The sequence below is a fragment of the Penicillium psychrofluorescens genome, assembly GCF_964197705.1.
Source record: "Penicillium psychrofluorescens genome assembly, chromosome: 4".
Classification (NCBI taxonomy): Eukaryota; Fungi; Ascomycota; class Eurotiomycetes; order Eurotiales; family Aspergillaceae; genus Penicillium; species Penicillium psychrofluorescens.
In genome coordinates this window covers 922,385-940,738 of record NC_133442.1, presented here as the reverse complement: position 1 = coordinate 940,738, position 18,354 = coordinate 922,385, and the positions used below count along the sequence as shown (strand labels likewise).

Below are 18,354 nucleotides of genomic sequence, written 5' to 3'. Positions count from 1 at the left end.
TGAGAGAAGAAAGGTGGAAAGAGAGAAGAGGAAGAACGAGTTGCCTCCAAAAAGTTGTAGGGCGATCCCCTCCGGGCTTGGCATCCAACGTCCTTCTGGAAGCCTCTCTGTCTGTCTCTCTCTCTCTCTTTTCTCCCTTCCTTCACCTCACCTCATTCCCTCCCACCATGTCCTTCTACGCAGCACCAAACCACCAGCGGAGTCTGCGCGCCTGCATGGTCTGCTCCGTCGTCCAAACTCACACAGTAAGACTTTGTCAACTCCCCCACCTCCAGCCCAGCACGGACACTGACCACACTCCCCGGGCAGAAATTCATGCGCGACGGCTGTCCAAACTGCGAGAACATCCTCCAACTCAGCGGAAATACCGACGCCATCCAAGAATGCACGTCGCAGGTCTTCGAGGGGTTGATCGCTGTACGCGACCCGAACGCCAGCTGGGTGGCGCGCTGGCAGCGGTTGAATAACTATGTCCCGGGGACATATGCGACCAAAGTGACGGGCACGGTGGGTGATTTCTCGCTGGATTATTGAGGCGAGACTTGTGCTAACAACTGCTATTTGCGTGGATTGTAGCTTCCGGAATATATTATCAACAGCCTCGAGGATTCCGGTGTCAAATACGTTCCTCGCGATGGGAGCACCGGTGAGGAGGAGTCATGAATTATTCGCCATCGATACCTTTCACCCAGCCATCCTGTCGATAGCCCGCTTGGGATTCCCACACTTTTTTGCAATGTTTTCCGGTCGTTCGGGAGTTAATGGTCGCAAGCATCGGGACTGGCTTCACATATTTTCGTCTTCAATGTGCTATGGAATGGGCCAATCGGCCACATGGCTGCTTTTCTTAATGAGCGTTTCTACAATTTCCGGTCGAGGTGTCCCATATTATATAGCCCGCGGGCTCTGGCAATAGACTAAAAGATGGCGATCAGGAGCATGTCTTGTCTATGAAATGTACAGATTCTTTTGAATTGGCATGAACTCGTGTCCAAAAGATAGTTAAATAAAACAACCAAATGCGCTCATTAGTTTTCAATAACAAAGGAAAGAAGCAAGATCCTCAACCGCTTTACAGGAGCTTGATGATCTTCTCGATGCTCTCCAGGAGGATATCGGCTGTAAAAGAAAGTAGGTCAGCGAAGCGATTCATGATGAACAAGAGAAGAACAAAACATACCGTGGTGCTGCTGGAAGACCAGCATGGGGCGCAGACGGACAGCGCTCTGGCCGCTGCCACCAATGTTGACACCGACCTCCTTAGCCTTGGCAACAAATGCGTCCCGCTTGGGAGTGTCCCAGGCAATGAAGGTACCCTGGCCCTTGCCGCGCAGGTTCTGGAAGTGCTCGGGGTACTTCTGGGCGAGACCCTGGAGACCAGCATACAGGTAGTCACCGGTGATCCGGGTGTGCTCGACCAGACCCAGGCGCTCGATCTCCTCGATGATGCCGCGGAAGATCAGGGCGCGCGAGGGGTCACCCATCCAGGTGTTGAACTGGCGGTAAGGCTTGTTGGGCCGGAGGGCCGGGTTGCCAAAGTAGTAGCCAGCGGTCTGGGCCTTCTTGGAGAAGGTGACCATGTCGGGAGGGGTCTCGAGGTTCCAGTGGTCGTGGGCCCAGAACTTGCCCGTGGCGCCGACACCGGTCTGCACCTCGTCGACGATGAACAGCACGTTGTTGCGCTTGGTGATCTCGCGCAGGCCGCGGAAGAAGGCGGGCGAGGCGTGGTTGTCGCCACCCTCGGACTGGATGGGCTCGACCATCACCGCCGCGACGGGGTTGTGGAACGTCTTGATCAGCTCCTCCACCTCCTGCAGGCAGCGCTGCTCCTCGGCCGCGTTCTCCTGGGCGTGCTCCTCCAGAGGGTACTTCAGGGTGGGGAAGGTGGCCTGGGGCCAGTCGAAGGCCGGGATATCAAGCTTGTGGATGGGCTTGCTGCGGGTGGTGGACAGGGAGCCGAAGAGACGGCCGTGGAAGGCCGACTTGAAGGAGAGAATGGACAGCTGGGGGGAGCCAGGGCCCTGGTTCTCCATGGTCGACTTCAGCTCCTCTTCGGTGAACTCGACCTGCGGGCCACCACGCTGCAGCTGGCGGTAGTACATGAAGGCCGCCTTGTACGCGGTCTCGTTGGCATCCGAGCCGGCCATGGCGGTGAACACCTGGTCCAGACCCTTGGGAGCGGCCTTGAGAATACCGGTCTTCAGGATGTGGGACCAATCCGCGGAGGGGAAGTTACCCAGTGCCGGACGGTTGATCAGCGAAGTGGTCATCTCCGGCGACTGCGCGACCTTCTGGAGGTGCGGGTTGTTGTACCCGACCGGGATAGAGGCGATCTGAGCGTAGCTGCTTGCAATTAGCGGGGGGGTCAATTGGAGGAAAAATTAATCAAAAACTTACACATCGAGCAGCTTGTTGCCATCCAGATCTGCGATGCTAGAAAGGAAAGAAACGAGTCAGCTTCCACACGGTGCGGAGGCGAGGGGCAAGCATACTAGTTGCCAACGGATTGAGTGTAGTCGGTCAGCATGTTCAAGCTGCGCACGTCAAAGACCTCATCCAGCTCGGCGGCGGCGGCCTTGTTCTTGGGGCCGGGAATGGCCGTCTTGACGGAGGGAGCGGAGGGCTCATTGGGGAAGAAGGGCTGCTCCGCACGCAGGCGGGCGGTAGTCGACAGAGCACGAGCGGCGGGGAGCCGGGCGGCACGCAGCTTGGTGCTGCAGCGGAGGACGGAAGACATGGTGAATTCTTCTTCTCTTCTGGTGTTTCTCAAGGGGAAAGGGAAGAAAAAAAAAGTGGAAGACGAGGAGGCCCGGTTTATATCCAGGCGCACCCCACACGTTATCGGCCATCAGATCAGGGAGCTTGGACGTGCTTCGGCGGTGTAGGCGAATCAGAAGCCCCAGATATGGCCGAGGGCGAAGATGTGGGGAGTGTCTGCTTTGGGTAAGTCTACGCTGTGGCAGCCGGCGGTGATGAGGTAATTCGGAGGCGGACTCAATGACTGCCTCGCAAAGTGCCGAACGGTGTTGACATCTCAACCCGAAAAGGCCGAGGTGAATCCGGGGGTTGTTAGGTTTCTGCTGTGGTCGACGCCATCATGCCATGGAACGGCAGAACAGAGCACGGTGGATCAGGTGACTTTTTCCCGCCTGAGTCAAATCAATTGATGCTTGGATGTTCAATAATAGTTAATGTCCACCACAGTTGATTTGTTTTTTTTTTTCTTTCCCCGTTCTCGCCGCAGAATTAAATGCTAACGAGTGATTGGGCTGAAGAAGAAATCGCCAAGACACAAACTGGGAGAATGACCCTGAGCCCGTCAATTAAAGCCAACAATAATGGAGATAGTGATGACAGTAACATGTATATAGCCACTGGCTTTGCTGCCTTCCACAAATGTCAACCATCACGTGGTGTGATGAGGTTGAATGACTCTTTACTCAAAAGAAATGCCTGATATATCTGGTATACTTTGTAGACAAATCATCAAACAATGCTGGCTCTCAAAAATTGATCCAGCGGTGGATGTGCAAAGTGCCATCCAGGATCATATTATATTTCGCACGGTCAACCTCGACTCCATCCCTCATCTCCATGACTTGGACACTGATTGACCCATTGGTGTGAATTCTTAGCGCTTGACCGACAGTCTAGATCTGCTGTTACGTTGGCCAATGCCGAGAATATTGTTGATAGCGAATCAATTTGAAGCGATACACAGTAGGAGTGACTGGTAGATCGGCTCCACCCCGGGTGCCGTGCGTCGCATCTTTCAGCTGAAGAAGGATTCGCCAACGCATAGCTAGGCTAAAAGAGAAAGACCCCGGGGTAGCAGTGGTAGATTACCCTACGCCCATCTGCTGATCCTGAAGGATCGACCTGTAATCCCACAGGAGAAGGTGGTAGTTACAATGACATTCGAAATCGGCTTCCATTTGTAAACACAGAAATTGGACCTTATCCGAGTGGTGCGGCTGCAGGGGGGGTGCTGAAACAGGACTTGGGCGGTTTGGTATTTACAAATCATAAATACAGTCACTATACAACACATGGAAGAGCGCTCTGGCTAAACGTACTAGAGCGTCGTGGATCGCTATACATAAACAACGAAATTTTTATCCAAGTATAGCGACGGCTACCTAATACTGCATGAGCGAGGTGGGAGTTATGATTGAAATTCTCATGGGTCAATGTCCAGCGTGCCAGTTTCCCATTCCAGTAATGTGTTGCAGTTAGACAGTGTGTGAGGATGAGCAGGGCCTAGAATTCGTTGCTGTTTGGCTATGCAGATGCGCAGCAAATCAATAGCGTCGGCAGACCGAGCCATGACTTTCCAGTTAAAAGCTAGGTTGGTCATGCTCGTCAGCGTGTCGGGATGGTCTGCGCTGCTTTGCGGGTCTCGATGACCTGCACATGGAGCTGCTCGGCCTCTTCCCATCGACCTTGCTCACTATACGTCGACGCCAGGTTGTTCATGCTCGTTAGCGTACTAGGATGATCTATGCCAAACTTCGTCTTGCGACCTTCCATGACCTGCACCTGGAGCTGCTCGGCCTTCTCCCACTGGCCCTGATTCATATACATTAAAGCCAGGTTGTGCATGCTTGTCAGCGTAGATGGATGGTCCGCGCCGAGCTTCGCCTTACGAATCTCCATTACCTGCACCTGGAGCTGCTTGGCCTCTTCCCATCGGCCTCCTTGCTCACTATACGTCGACGCCAGGTTGTGCATGCTTGTCAGCGTGGATGGATGGTCCGCGCCGAGCTTTGCCTTGCGAATCTCCATAACCTGTACATTGAGCTGCTCAGCCTCCTCCCAAAGGCCCTGGTTCATATACGTCGACGCTAGGTTGGCCATGGTCGTTAGCGTATCAGGATGGTCTGCGCCGAGCTTCGCCTTGCGAATCTCCATGACCTGTACGTTGAGCTGCTTAGCCTCCTCCCATTGGCCCTGGTACATGTACATCGACGCTAGGTTGGCCATGGTCGTCAACGTATTAGGATGGTCTGCGCCGAGCTTCGCCTTGCGAGTCTCGATGACCTGCACACTGAGCTGCTTAGCCTCTTCTAATCGGCCCTGGTTCATATACGTCGACGCTAGGTTGGCCATGCTCGTCAGCGTATCGGGATGGTCCACGCCGAGCTTCGCCTTGCGAATCTCTATGACCTGTACGTTGAGCTGCTCAGCTTCTTCCCATTGGCCCTGGTACATATACGTCGACGCTAGGTTGGCCATGCTCGTCAGCGTATCAGGATGGTCCACGCCGAGCTTCGCCTTGCGAATCTCTATGACCTGTACGTTGAGCTGCTTAGCTTCTTCCCATCGGCCCTGGCTCATATACGTCGACGCTAGGTTGGCCATGGTTGTTAGCGTATCGGGATGGTCCTCTGCGCCAAGCTTCGTCTTGCTCGTCTCTATAACCTGCACCTGGAGCTGCGTAGCCTCTTCCCATCGGCCTTGGTCAGTATACGTTAAGGCTAGGTTGCGCATGCTCGTCAGCGTGTTGGGATGGTCCGCGCCAAGCTTCGTCTTGCGAGTCTCCATGACCTGCACCTCGAGATGCTCGGCCTCCTTCCACCGCCCCTCGAGCCGGTATGCTATGGCCAACATCGCATCGCTATCGAGGGTCTCTGTATTCTCTGTGCCGAAAATCTTCAACCTCTGCTCTCTCGACCTAGAGGCCATTTCCCTTGATTCTGAAATCTTCCCGCTTTCCCGCGCATACCATGCACCTCTATAGAGTAGAGTAGCCCATTGTTGTAGCGAGGCCTGTGATTTCGGTCGTTGCGATACGGCAGATGTAACATGGGGAAAAAGCGACCGGCATTTTTCCCAATTTTCATATTCACCAGTCGGAAATTCGCAATAAAGACTATTGATGAATTTTTCCTTGAACGCCTCGAGCTGGCCATGCGTTTTTAACCATGTGCGTACAGTCAATTGCACTAATCGATGCATCGTAAAACTTGTCCTCTGTTCTCCGACCGATATCAATGAATAGTCGCTCAGGGTTGTAATATCATCTTCAAAACGCTGGTCTGCATCAGACCCACCATCTCCATCCTCTTCACCAGAACTGTCCTCGGAATTATCCAGACATAAATGCGTACCGGTTTCCTGGCAGTGTTGACCTCGCAGGATATTCTCTGGAATGCCCTGTCGGTCGAGAAAGCTCATGAGAGAAAGAAGGCTTGCAGCGGACGGCCTCGTACTTTTAATATGGTCGAAGGATATTTGCCATGTGAGGAGAATAGAGTTTTTGGCCTCCCAGTCTCGATAAAGAAGACCTGCCTCATAATCGAGCAGCCGAGCGGCTTCGCGGTCACTTTTCCGAATTTTCTCCAAGTACTGCGATACTGAGCAACGGGGTGAGCGATGCGTGATATAGCTCGCCGCCTGGATGATCGCAAGGGGCATGAATTCAAGCTCCTTTCCTAGTTGCGTCCTTTCTTCCTGCTCTGCGGGTGTATTTAGCTTCTTCTGCAGTAGATCCACCGCTTCGGCCTCCTTCATTGGTTGTACTTCGACGATATTGCTATGACCGGCGATGTCCAGCGCCACGCCTCTGTTCCGACTTGTGACAAGGATGGAACCATTGGAGCTCTCAAGCAGGTACCTTAGAGGTGGCTGCATTGAGTAATTTCTCTGGTCGTTTGCCTGGCTCGCCTGGGCGATCGACAAAGGTTTGCGGAGAAGCTCGTCATCATCGACGTTATCTAGGATGAGAATCCATTGTCCGATTCTTTGGTCTTGGAGCCAGCTGGCGACGAGACTGAATATATTGGCGTTGCGGTCCTGGCGCCCGGGAATTCTGACTCGATCGGCAAGATCACGGAGGCTATTCTCGCAGCGGGTCGCGTTACTCGCATGGATCCAGAAGACCGACGTCTCTGGTGATTGCCGTCGAAGCCGGTGGGAATACTCGATGGCAAGTTGGGTTTTCCTGGTTTTATAATCAGCACTGACGAAATGATCTCAGGTCACGTTGCCTTTACCCGACGCCCCCCAGGCCGATAAGCACTGTCCTGGATCCCGGGATCGATGCTTTCTCGTGAATTTCGTCAAGGAGCACATCGCGACTGACAAAGTCTGGATCGGGCGGGTATGGCACGGTTGATAGAGGCTCTGGGCGGGGTTCCTGTCGTTCTGGAAAGGAGGAACCGCTGTTGGTCACCTCGACCTCGACTCTATTTCGGGGCCTTTTGGGAAACTTACCCTTTGAAAGGTATATCGCACCGTGGTTGACCCCCACCTGGAACCCCGAGTTGGCGTCCCCAAACGAAATAGTGGACATGTCTAAAGTGCTGCGGATTACAAGCGCACTTCTCTGAAGAAGGGGGCTATGAATTGTATCCAGAAGACATGTAATATCAGGTCAACCTTGTTTTCGTCTTGTCGGTTATTTTACGTGCACGTCTTTACAGCTAAGGAGAACATACCGGACTAGCTAGGTGCGGACTAGCCTGACGCCCCATTAGTTTAGCGTGTGGTTTGACATAGTTTCTCTATGTAAAACATGGAAGCCGATTTCGAATATTGCTGTACATCAAAGTCCTTGAAGGATTTAATTGCTTTCAGCGAATATCTCAAGGAACCACTCCGTGTCATTAATTCAGCGTAATGTCATTTAATAGCATACAAATAATATGTCCAGCGGTCGTACCGCAATCTACAAAGAGCTTTTATACAGATATCCACAACCAAAGTCCAAAGCGACAAAGAAGAGTGAATAAAAGTCGAGTGGTCGTATGAATAGACATAAATCAATCAAGAACCGCGCCGATCATCAAACGGCGAGCCCGACCCCATCTCGCGGCAGTGATGAAGAGGAGGCATCACTAGTCGCAGATGTGTAGATGGTACCGCTGTTCTGCCGCTCAAAGCTATCCGCCGGTGTGATGGGATGAGTCGTCTCTGCAGAGATATTGTAGGCACGACTCGAAGCGCCCTTGCCAGGAGTGCAGGCCTCCACGTAGTGCTCCATTTCCACAGTGCGCATGATTGCGAAGCGGTCGTCGTAGCCGGGCTGGCGAATGTCGTCGTTGATCAGGCGCGAGCTGCGCGAGCGGCCCGTGGTGGAGGTTAGGTTGTTCTTGGAGCGGGTTCGTGGCCCGTAGTTGTAGCTGATGTTGCGAGTCGATTGGAGAAGATGAGGGAGGAAGGCTGCGATGAGGGGACGGAGAGCGGGGGCAGAGCAGCAGATCTGAATTCTGTTAGTATGGATGCCATTGGCCAAAAGGGGTATAGAAAGAGGGAAGCATACCAAGCCCAGGTTGATTTCAACAGCCGCTGCAACCAACACTGGCCATCCCAGCCAGGTCGAGTCGTATCCGACAACCATGCTCTTCCACACATACACGGTTCGGACGGACCCGGCAACATTAACCACAACTCCTAGTCCGAAGATGGAGATGACTGCCAGTCGCTGCCGAGCGGGCAGCTTCAGGCTCCAGATCAGCGGCATGGGTAGCGCCGTGACGAGGAAGTCGGTGAAGATATTGATGACACTCGCCGAGAAGAGGATGTCTCCGTTGTTCATGCAGGTATACGGCTCCTTGGGGCTCACCTGCCAATATGCCTTGATGGGACTGCATTGGAAGATGCTGATAAACGTGAACATCGTGCAAGAAACGCCAACGAAGACCATCGCCCCGATAAACGCCCAGTTGAACAACACAAAGTTGCCCTTGCTCGCTCCCAGCAGACGCCGACAGAACCATAGGAGTGAGATCTTGGTGAAGCCCGACGCCAACGAGAACATGATTTGGAAGCACAGATTCAGCTTCTGCACGGTCGAGAGCCACGTCGGAGGAATGTCCCAGATGTGTCTATTCCAGCCCCATTCCTCCGTCGCAATCGAGGTGACCACCGCCATCCCGATGGAGAAAGCCAGGCCAATGACAACCAGGACGTCGTCAACACCGGCACTGCATGTAATGCGCAGACGGGTAAAGATTCGGAGCAGAACCACCAAGAATGCTAACGATATACAGACGACGTTCACAACTAGGACGCCGTGGCCGCGGGTAGGAGGGTCAATGTAGTTGGGTGTCGGCCATGTTTCCATGACCGCCATCGGAGGGAGTTTCATGGCGGGTGATTCGGGTATTCGCAGTTACTATGGAATGAATGGATTGGTCTCTGTGTACTATCGCCGGCGAGCAGCGGCCACGTCCATGGCTCGAGAAAATGTTGAAGTAGGAAATAAGAAAGAGTGAGGGTAATAATGAGTCGCAATGTATACAAGCGCTCACATTCAAAAAGAGAGGCGGGGAGAGAGAGTAAAAGAGAGAGGGAAAGAAAGAGAGCGGAAACATCAGCCTCTCCACCCCCGGGACCCATGCAGATTATATGAATTCCTCCTTGTGGGCTATTTGATCGCATGGAGGTCCGGATCTATACTAATCCACAGTAGTCAAGGCTAGGCGAAAGGGCATTGGATGCATGGCCGATCCCTGTCCGTGTCGAACTTTGCTAGGAGCCAGTCAGGGCACGGAATCAGCCATTTCCATACTCCATAATTCGGATGCCGATGAACGCTAGCCAACAGTTTTAAACAAAAGTCCACCAGCGACCGACGCGAGTGCGAAAGCAGTAGCAAGGCCGAGGCTGACCAGAGTTGAAAGGCGATGGGTGGGCGGCGATAGGTAGATCCAAAGCCCCATCGTTCGGTTGGCTCCACCATCCAGTGCAGGAGGCCTGTGAAAGCGAGGGCGGGCAACACGCGACCCCTGGCTCTCCTTCAGGAACAGGCACGGCCATCATTTGGTCCTCCTGTGTCCGACTGCATTTTCGCCAACTGATGGGCGCCGCTAGCGGGGCCCTGGAAGACTGGCCAGAGCGGGCACACGGAGGTGCCGGCTGAAGTGGTCCGTCCGCAGACTACAGTTGCATTCGCGTCAAGGCGCTAGCGGGATTTTCAGCTGCCACCCCATCACGAAGGAACAATAGAGATGGCCCCCCATTTGCTTGTCCTTATCATGACCCTGACCGGAAACTCGACAACTGCAACCACGGTAAAACATTGTTACCCCTCTCCCGCTCTTCTCGAGCCGAATACTCCCGGATCGTATCCAGTGGTACCGATCATGTCGGTCCCCCTCACATTGGCTGCTCCGGACTAGAGTGGAGTCCGGCCAAGTCTTGCCGAGCAGATCCAGACACAGTGAGACTCCGGAATAAAGTGCACGGCAATCGATTGATCTACACACTAGGAAGTATCTTCCAGTCCACCGAGTTGATCGATCGAGTTCTGGGAGCCTCAATTTTTGGACTTCTGACTCGAGTGTGGATTTAGAACGAATAGCACAGTCACTAGCACAGTTGTGGGTGCATTTGCAGTGTAGATCATGGAACAAATGGTTTGAAAATGTCGATCTCCGTCAGCATGTTATGAAATATTCCGTCCCTTGCGCCCTGAAACCCGGCTTGTATGATTCATGTTTGAGATAAATTCATCGTCTCATCGGGCTTACACAGCCATTGTTATGCATGTCTTGCACCGACTTGAATTTCAAGGCGAAGAGGACAAGGAAACAAATCAAACTTAGAATTCTTGAAAGAGAAGACATTCGATCGTCTCTATGACGGTCTCTAAACAATTTCGCTAAATCAAAACCAACCAATGCGAGAACCCACACGCTGTCGAATGTATGCCTGAAATATCAATCTTGATTCGCTCAACCAAATGCACCACAACCTTCTGTCCCCTCTACCCCCGTTCTCCAATCGGCGATAGACCCTCCTTTTATTCTTTTTCTTTCAAACAGACTGTGCAGTTTTGGTTGCAATATCCACATCAACAGTCGAAGCATCTGACGCAGCAGATGCCGGGCTCGCCACCACCTTCGTCCGAAGCGCGCCACGGATCTCCGCCGTGCTGCGTTCCTTCCAAGCCGGGAAACCAGACTGGCTGAGCGGGAACAATACCAGATTATCCTCGCTATTTATGAAGTCGTTCACATCTGGCCGCGGGGTGGCTGTGATAACGTCCAGCTCCACGGCAATTTGTCGGCAGTACGTGTCCATGGGTAGATCATTCACGTCCTCACCGAAAGGATTTTCGATTTCGCTGCCGATGGTGGCAAGGCCGAGGATGATGTATGCCGCCACTTTTGAGGGACATCGTTAATAATCAAATAGATAAATGGTGTTGTTGAGGGAAACATGGCACGTACCAATTGAGGCTGGGATGGTGACCCAGCCTAGCGATTTGTATAGCTGGAAGGGAAGAACTAAGACGTAGATCCACGATATCTGGGATATGGCAATGGTGTAGGCCATTGGTAGAGGGGTATCGAGCACGCGCTCGGTACCCGTCAGAACTTCATTCAGTGAGGACATCCCGGTGACTGATATATGGTTAGTCTTTTAGACTCCCAAAAAAGAGAGACAACTTTGGTTTCAACATACTGACTTGTCCCTGATGAAGGCTAGAAGTAAGTGTACCATTCGCCACGCACGAGTCAATATAAGCAGAGAGATGGTTGAGGATTTCCAAAGGCAAATGGCCCAACGGTTTCTTAGACCGCTTGATATATTTGCGCGGATTGGACTCCGCAAACGAGACACCCAGATATTCTCCCGTAGACTTCCACAGAGACTTTGGTTTTGGGTGAACAACATGACTGTCATGAGCATCGCGGGCGAAGGTATTCAGGTGCCCAACAAGACCGGCGATATCGTCGTATGCGATATCGGGCTCAAATCGGAGCTTGTGTTTAAGAGCAACGGCGAAAGCCAGGAGAAGATTCATTGCCGTACTTTTGGCAATTCGAATTAGTTAGTTATCCATGATCTTGCTTGGAGGGTCACATACAGCTTTTTCAGAAGATCCTCTTTGCCCACCTCTCCTTCTCGTTCAGATGTGTTGACCCAGATCGTACGGGCAATGTTGCGAGAGTTCTGGATCAGAAGAGACCAGTACTTCCGACCGTCTGCCCATCTTGATAGCATAAAAGTCAGCCAGTGTCGTTGTAAGTAGACAAGAGGACAATACCTCTCATATGCCGTAGAGCTGCGAAATGACAGCGCCAATCCCACCACGAAACCCAGCACGGTGAGGAGGATGTCATTTACTCCAACTAGGAGACAATTGCATCAGTAAACGACAAATAGACTTAGGGTTTTCTGGTAACCTCACTGTTATGAACGTATTTGCAGATGCAAGAAATGAACGTCGACCAAGCGCCGACGAAGAGAATAGGCAGGATCATCTTCGGCATGACACTGCCATGCATCCGCATGAAGATGGGCCACTTAGAGTGCTTGTCCATATTGCGCGGTCCATGCTGTGAATGAAATCAGAAATCGTCAGCGCCAAATCGCGTTCATCTGCTCCAGTTTGGATGGCATACAAAGTAGTGCTCGAGCTCGCTGGTGTTCCGACGATCGAGATGGAACTGCGAGTCCCGCGAATTGGCTAGATGCTCCATGTAGGTCGGTCGCGGTGTCAGCCGGCCAACTGAGAAGTCCCGCTCCGTTTTCTCGTGATGCTGGGCTTGCTCATGGTGGACGTCGTGCGAGCGCACCTCGGCTGAGACGGGAGCCGGTCCATTGTCGGCGGAGGGATTGGCTTCGGAAGCTGGCTCACTCTGGGCGGGCGGAGGATTGCTATCTTCAGTCATGATGAGCGATTTTTAAGAGATTTTATAACAATTAGAATAGATGGGTCCGCAATAGGGGTAGGACTGGTTCGGCGTCGTGTAAAAGTGAGGGTGTACCACAAAAACAAAACGAATTCAGGAGATAAAAGAGAGTGGGATCCGGGGTGAAAGGGATTTTGTGAAGATAGTAAATTTTGAAACAGCTATGATCAATTGATCAGGGGCGTGTTTCATCGAGATCTAGACCATAGGCCGAGTAAAGTGGGTCTTTTGGGGTGCGCAGCCCTGCTAATTATAGTATCGTTGATGTGTTGGACCAATTGCTTGTTGAGGAATGGCTTTCAAGGATTCACAGTGGTATGCTTTCTACGGAGTACTTTCATCTTCAATAGAACTAAGTTTTCTTTTGGCGTAACCGGTCAGAACTTATCCCCAGGCACACCCGCGGGAGGACGGGACGACCCGCAAGGCCCCCCATGGTCAGCCGCTAACTATGACAGTTGCAGCGAGTATTTCTCCCGGATGGTTTTGCCGTACCTGGAAAAAATAATGGGGACGGGAACGAATGCCAATGAAAGGAAGCCCAGCAGTGAGTTCCCCCATCCATAACCAAGCGTCGCAAAAAGTTTCGGCCCGGCCAGTGGAAGCAACGCACCCACCAATGATCGGGAAGCCGTGAGAATTGCGTTGCCCGACGCCGCGTAGTTCGGGTAGCAGTCGATAACATAGGTTTGAATGGGGAGGTACAGGCCCATCATGCCGAAGCTAAAGGGCATCGTGCCGATAATGGGGACAATCCAGTGAACATCCTTTTCGACGGTCCAGCCGTACCAGAAGAAGCTGATGGGACAGAAGGCAGCGTAGAAAATCATCATCGGCAGTCTCATTTCTGGCTCAAATTTGCCGCCGTTGCGCTTCTTCAGTTTCAACATGGTCCGATCATTGGTGAGTGCGATCGATATCAACCCGACAAAGAAGCCAACGCCGATGCCTATGTATGCCAGCCCTGATATCCCGGTCGAGAATCCGTACTGGTGCTCGAAGACCGCTGGAATCGTCGTGAAAAATAAGTAAAGCATCCCGTATACCACCGCCATGTACATCGCGAGGAGGGAGACGATGGGCGACTTGCAGAATAGCAAGATCGGCCGCATCAAGCCAACCTTCAACGTCGCCATGACAGATGTCTTATCGTCGCCTCCCTTTGCATAGGCACTGCGGAGGTCACTCCGGCCAAGCTCCTTTTTTAAGCGCTCAGTCTTCCACCGGATGAGAACAGAGGCATAAGTCTCCTGGTTGAGGAATTCAATCCCGATCGACATCACGCCTCCAACCATCAAAAGCACCCAGAATATCCACCGCCAACCGATGGTCTCCCCAATAAATCCTCCACAGACCGGACCAACCACAGGGCCGATTAGAGGTCCCAAGCTCCAAAGAGAAGTTGCCAGACCGCGCTTCTCGATGGGAAAGAGGTCGGCGATCACACCCGCTCCTAAAGTCAGGCACCCGGAGCCGCCAATACCGGCAAACAATCGGAATATAATCAAGCTCTCGATATTTGCCGCGAGGGCACAACCTATCTGCCAGACGACGAAAAACCAGTTGGCTGCGCTGAGTACAACCCGGCGTCCATAGATCTCGCTCAGCGGGGCGAGCAGGAGTGGACCAAACTATAACCCACAATCAGCACATCCCCTTTGAAAGGGCAGACGGATACATACAGAATATCCCAACAAATAGATACTGATACTGAAAGCAAGCAGCATCTCGTTTTGAACCGCCAGATCTTCGCCGACATGGCTGACCGCCGGCGAAAACATGCTCGACGCGAGCGGCGAAACAAAGGTGATGCCGCTCATCAACGCAAGCAGTCCCCATTTCTGGGCTGAGCGGAAATTCTGAGGGTTTTGGGGATCATCCTGGCTGTCCCAGCCAACAACCCCGCGACTGAGGTCGGTTTCTGGAAAGCGGGGTGTGTCCGGGGTCGCGGCTTCGGTGTCTTTCTCCGGGTCCTGTTCCATGATTGGGGGGGAACCGGCATTGTCAGTGGAAGAAACGTTTGTGTTGATAGACTCTGAAATGGTCTTTTCAGGCACGCTCTCCTGCGTTGGAGGATCCATGCTCAGTAAAACAGAGCGGGGACAACCCCGGGAGGAAAGCTTGGGTTGGATCTAGATCGGCGGACAAGCCGAGTACCCGGATTGGTCCTTGAAGACCGATGGGAGCGGAAAAGGGCAACGACAAGACCTAACAAGTGTGAAAACAAGAATCAAAGCCAAGACGCATCTCCCAGGAATATTTTCAGGGAGCGCCAGGATTTTTCTTAGCGGGCATGTTCTTAGCTAAGTATGCCGTTTATGGCTGGGTAGCGGTTCATAAACCGATGATAGATGCATAAGGCTCGAGCATATCGAGGGTCAGTGCGCACTGGACCTAACAATTAATAGCTCGGGCCGGGATATGCCAACTATAACACACATAATTTCTTTGTGTCGCCCCAAAAGGACCATTACACGACTTCTGGCCCCTCAAGCGCATCCCAGATATCATCATGGCTTGTTGTGTCAAGCACTCATCTAGTCTGTCAGGGCCATGTTGGAAGAGACCAACCCCGTTCACAGATTCCCATTTGTCATCATGAGTACTATCGTACTCGACAATATTGGTCCCAAACTCCATGGTTTCGCTCACTTCAAGAGGAGGTGCCCCATCTGAAACTGGATGAGATCTCTGTGTATACCGCACATTTCAATCTGCAACAACCCTGCGAGCGACGCGATATTGTTTCCAATATAAATGTTCATGCGAATGGCTTTGATTCTCCGTTGTAAAAGTTGTGCTTGATCGATTGTGACGGACAAAAAGACTCTACTCTCTTAGAGGCAGCGTATATGATCCGAAAATTGGGAAGCAAGACCTTTTAGTCTATATTCCCAATCCAGACTAGAAAAGGTCTTCCAGAAGCGGAATATCAACCAGTGGACAAGCCAGCACGAACATGATAGGACTGTGAAGCGGGGGAAAGAAGTTTCCCATGCCGGGCTTCGAAAGAGCCAGGCAGAGCCCCCGCTGACGCTGGTCCCCAGTAGTCAGACAGGATCCCTAGGACCTATATAGGGTACGTCCTCCGACTTGGGCAAAGTGTGAAAGGAAAAAGACCGAGCCGCACACACTGCTTAAGGAACGAACAAGTCACGTCCAGAGCCGGCAACTAGCGCACCCAGAAAATTCCCCTTGGCACAAATTCTCCATGCCACACTGACAGCAGACGAGCCACCGCTGCTCCCACCAACCCACGAGCTGAGCGCGGCCACCACAGCAGCCGCGTCCCCGCGCGGCACGCGGACCCAGACCGTATCGCATTTTTTTGGATTATCTGATTGTGCCATAGATGTAGACTGTGCATTCATATCTGGCAATTCATTTTCTATCTTCAGGATATCAATTGGAATGGCGGTTCCCGTGAGACCGAGGAATTGGGATAGCGCCGCGGAGAGGTACGTGCGGGCGGAAAGAGCGTCGAGGGGTTGAGGAGAGGTGCCGGGTTGTGGGATTCTAGTGTTAATGGTGTTAGCTGAGATTATTTCGCATGAAGACAGGACAATCGCTGCTGCGTACAGTCGGAGTTTGAGATAAGTCCAAGGCGGATTGCGGGAAGTGAAGTGGGTGACTTTTGACTTGGAGGCGTCGGGTGCTTTGCGCTTTGGTGGTTTTGCGCCAGGAGAATTATCATTTGCCATTTTTGCGGGCTCGCTGTCTGTCATGCTTTCGGCAGAGATTGGGTTGTTGAAAAGCGAAGTTGAAAGAAAGTCGAAGGTGAAGAGCGGAACCTCGGTCACGGGATGCCGATCGCCAGATCTATGACAACAGGCCGGAAAAGACACGCTCTTATATGAGCCTGGGTTATTCATTTATCATTGTTTGATCTGGTCGATCTTCTAAATGCATTTCATTGCTCCACTATAATTATCTACTTCATCTAAAAACTAGAATAGGAGAATGCTATCCAAGCTAGAGAATCCAGCGGCCACCCCTCCCTCATTAACCTCCTTTCCTTTCGTCCTTAGTAACCATCCACCTTGCTCGTTATGAAGTATTTTCCCTGCGTTATTCCACAGGATGGTACCGTACACACCGAGCTCTGAGATAACATTGCCACGGAGGACTTCGCCATCATTGCGTAGGGCGACATTCTTGGCATTGGCAGCGGGGTTGATCAGCTCCATGAGAACCCACCCCTTCCAATCCGATTCAGGAATAGACCGCAAGAACTCGGGAATGTCGGACTTGTAGACGTTATTTCCTCCGCCTTCTCGCTGGGGTTTGAGCACATGGTGCATGGCCGTCTCGAGATTGAGGGCGAGCTCTCTACCCTGACCGTGAGACGATAAATCATATTGCGGAGCAAAGGTCCCTCGCAGTCTTCCAATTATGCCGGGATCGGTGCCTTTCAGGAAAGCAGACAGATGATCAGGTCCAGTGGGCTCCGCCAAGACTTGTTGCACTTTTTTGCATCCGGACAGTTGATTCAGCACTGTGGGACACTTGATAGCTGCTGACCGCTCCAGGTGTGTTCTCGCCTCCCAGTCCCGGGCAGACTTGTATTCGTCCGGCGCATAGTAGGCTCGAAGATAAACGGTTGTCACTTCGAAAGCCGACTCTGGCGCATGAGGAGGTCGATACACCAAAGGACGAGCAGAATTCGAGTTGGAAATAGATGTTTGGTTGAGGATCTGTGAGCTCGCTACACGAAAGACCGGGATGTGGTGGTGCACGGTCAGTTGTCTCGAAACCGCCAGCTGGTCGAAGATATTGCGTTCGCCGTCCTGAACTACGAATGCAATACCCAGTGGTAAACTAGGAGTGGATTTTGACGGCCCGTAGGCCTGGTGTGCTGCCGCCAGGCCTGCCGCAAGGGTTTCCACAGCAGAGTTTTCTGGTGGTACCCCGGACTGCAGCAGAGGATGAGGCGGATAGCTTGGAGGAGAGGTAAGAAGCTCAGTGTGCAGTGATCTGACAAGCGATGACAGCCCTCCAAAGGAGGACGAGATGGTGTTGAATTCGACCTGCTTCAAAGAGGGAGCAGCATTGGCCGAGACGTGGGCCATGTAGTCGGACCGGAACAAGCCGAGGGAGAGATTCTGGACATAGCCCTCTTTCTGAACTGCCAGGTGCACTTTCCAGAGATTTGATACAAAGTCATCCACATCAATCAGGCTGTAGACGATTTAGTTTGAGGTACCTGGAAGGTTGGCAGCGCTCTTACTCTTCGATAATCTTGCCCAACCAAGCCTCGTTGCAGGTAATTGCAGCATACAGCTCATTATACGCAGTCTGCAGCGCATTTGCCTCCTCGAAGCAACCCTTAGGAAAAGGACTCGGGAACAGGGTCACTGGCGCATTTGTCGCCAACACCCCGTTGGGATCTGCACCCGCGGGGAGAATAGTTGGAGATGGCCGAACCGCGAGGCCATTCTGGATAGCCCAGTCCTTGGCTGTTTTCACCAGATATTTCTGCTGCTCAGGCGACAGCTCTGGAGGATAACCCGAATAGATTGACTCCATGGCTGTAGTCAGTCTCCTAAGAAAAGAGAAGTTTGTAGAATAATGTCGAGATCAATCCGTCCACCGGCTTGCTCAGCATCCCACATCTATTATTAATCAGTTCCTGGCTTAACTACAGCGGGCGGTGAGACTCATTCTGCCAGAACAAAAAAAGTTGCCAAGGCGTGTAGGCAGAGCGCTA

General features: G+C 52.4%; 7 protein-coding genes across 7 annotated transcripts; 1 reads left to right on the top strand and 6 right to left on the bottom strand.

The window, feature by feature from the left end:
• Positions 1 to 167: 167 nt before the first annotated feature.
• Positions 168 to 663, top strand: PFLUO_LOCUS6080 (transcription elongation factor spt4; the record flags this gene model as incomplete). The annotated part of the gene is made up of 3 exons (XM_073783592.1): positions 168 to 245; positions 310 to 507; positions 577 to 663. 3 exons carry the CDS (start codon positions 168 to 170, stop codon positions 661 to 663), a joined length of 363 nt encoding a protein of 120 aa, XP_073640131.1.
• A 409-nt stretch (positions 664 to 1,072) lies between these two features.
• Positions 1,073 to 2,737, bottom strand: PFLUO_LOCUS6079 (4-aminobutyrate transaminase; the record flags this gene model as incomplete). Its single annotated transcript, XM_073783591.1, has 4 exons — positions 1,073 to 1,119; positions 1,181 to 2,343; positions 2,398 to 2,433; positions 2,493 to 2,737. The coding sequence occupies 4 exons, from the start codon at positions 2,735 to 2,737 to the stop codon at positions 1,073 to 1,075; spliced, it is 1,491 nt and encodes a 496-aa protein (XP_073640130.1).
• A 1,625-nt stretch (positions 2,738 to 4,362) lies between these two features.
• On the bottom strand, positions 4,363 to 7,294 carry PFLUO_LOCUS6078 (uncharacterized protein; the record flags this gene model as incomplete). The annotated part of the gene is made up of 2 exons (XM_073783590.1): positions 4,363 to 6,943; positions 6,996 to 7,294. The coding sequence occupies 2 exons, from the start codon at positions 7,292 to 7,294 to the stop codon at positions 4,363 to 4,365; spliced, it is 2,880 nt and encodes a 959-aa protein (XP_073640129.1).
• Positions 7,295 to 7,786: 492 nt separating this feature from the next.
• PFLUO_LOCUS6077 (uncharacterized protein) lies at positions 7,787 to 9,091 on the bottom strand (the record flags this gene model as incomplete). The annotated part of the gene is made up of 2 exons (XM_073783588.1): positions 7,787 to 8,203; positions 8,264 to 9,091. 2 exons carry the CDS (start codon positions 9,089 to 9,091, stop codon positions 7,787 to 7,789), a joined length of 1,245 nt encoding a protein of 414 aa, XP_073640128.1.
• A 1,670-nt stretch (positions 9,092 to 10,761) lies between these two features.
• On the bottom strand, positions 10,762 to 14,728 carry PFLUO_LOCUS6076 (uncharacterized protein; the record flags this gene model as incomplete). The annotated part of the gene is made up of 9 exons (XM_073783587.1): positions 10,762 to 11,111; positions 11,178 to 11,351; positions 11,413 to 11,762; positions 11,819 to 11,944; positions 11,999 to 12,083; positions 12,143 to 12,290; positions 12,357 to 12,616; positions 13,261 to 14,278; positions 14,330 to 14,728. The coding sequence occupies 9 exons, from the start codon at positions 14,726 to 14,728 to the stop codon at positions 10,762 to 10,764; spliced, it is 2,910 nt and encodes a 969-aa protein (XP_073640127.1).
• A 1,056-nt stretch (positions 14,729 to 15,784) lies between these two features.
• PFLUO_LOCUS6075 (uncharacterized protein) lies at positions 15,785 to 16,348 on the bottom strand (the record flags this gene model as incomplete). The annotated part of the gene is made up of 2 exons (XM_073783586.1): positions 15,785 to 16,163; positions 16,227 to 16,348. 2 exons carry the CDS (start codon positions 16,346 to 16,348, stop codon positions 15,785 to 15,787), a joined length of 501 nt encoding a protein of 166 aa, XP_073640126.1.
• Positions 16,349 to 16,594: 246 nt separating this feature from the next.
• Positions 16,595 to 18,173, bottom strand: PFLUO_LOCUS6074 (Glutathione synthetase; the record flags this gene model as incomplete). The annotated part of the gene is made up of 2 exons (XM_073783585.1): positions 16,595 to 17,825; positions 17,875 to 18,173. The coding sequence occupies 2 exons, from the start codon at positions 18,171 to 18,173 to the stop codon at positions 16,595 to 16,597; spliced, it is 1,530 nt and encodes a 509-aa protein (XP_073640125.1).
• Between the last annotated feature and the right edge of the window lie 181 nt (positions 18,174 to 18,354).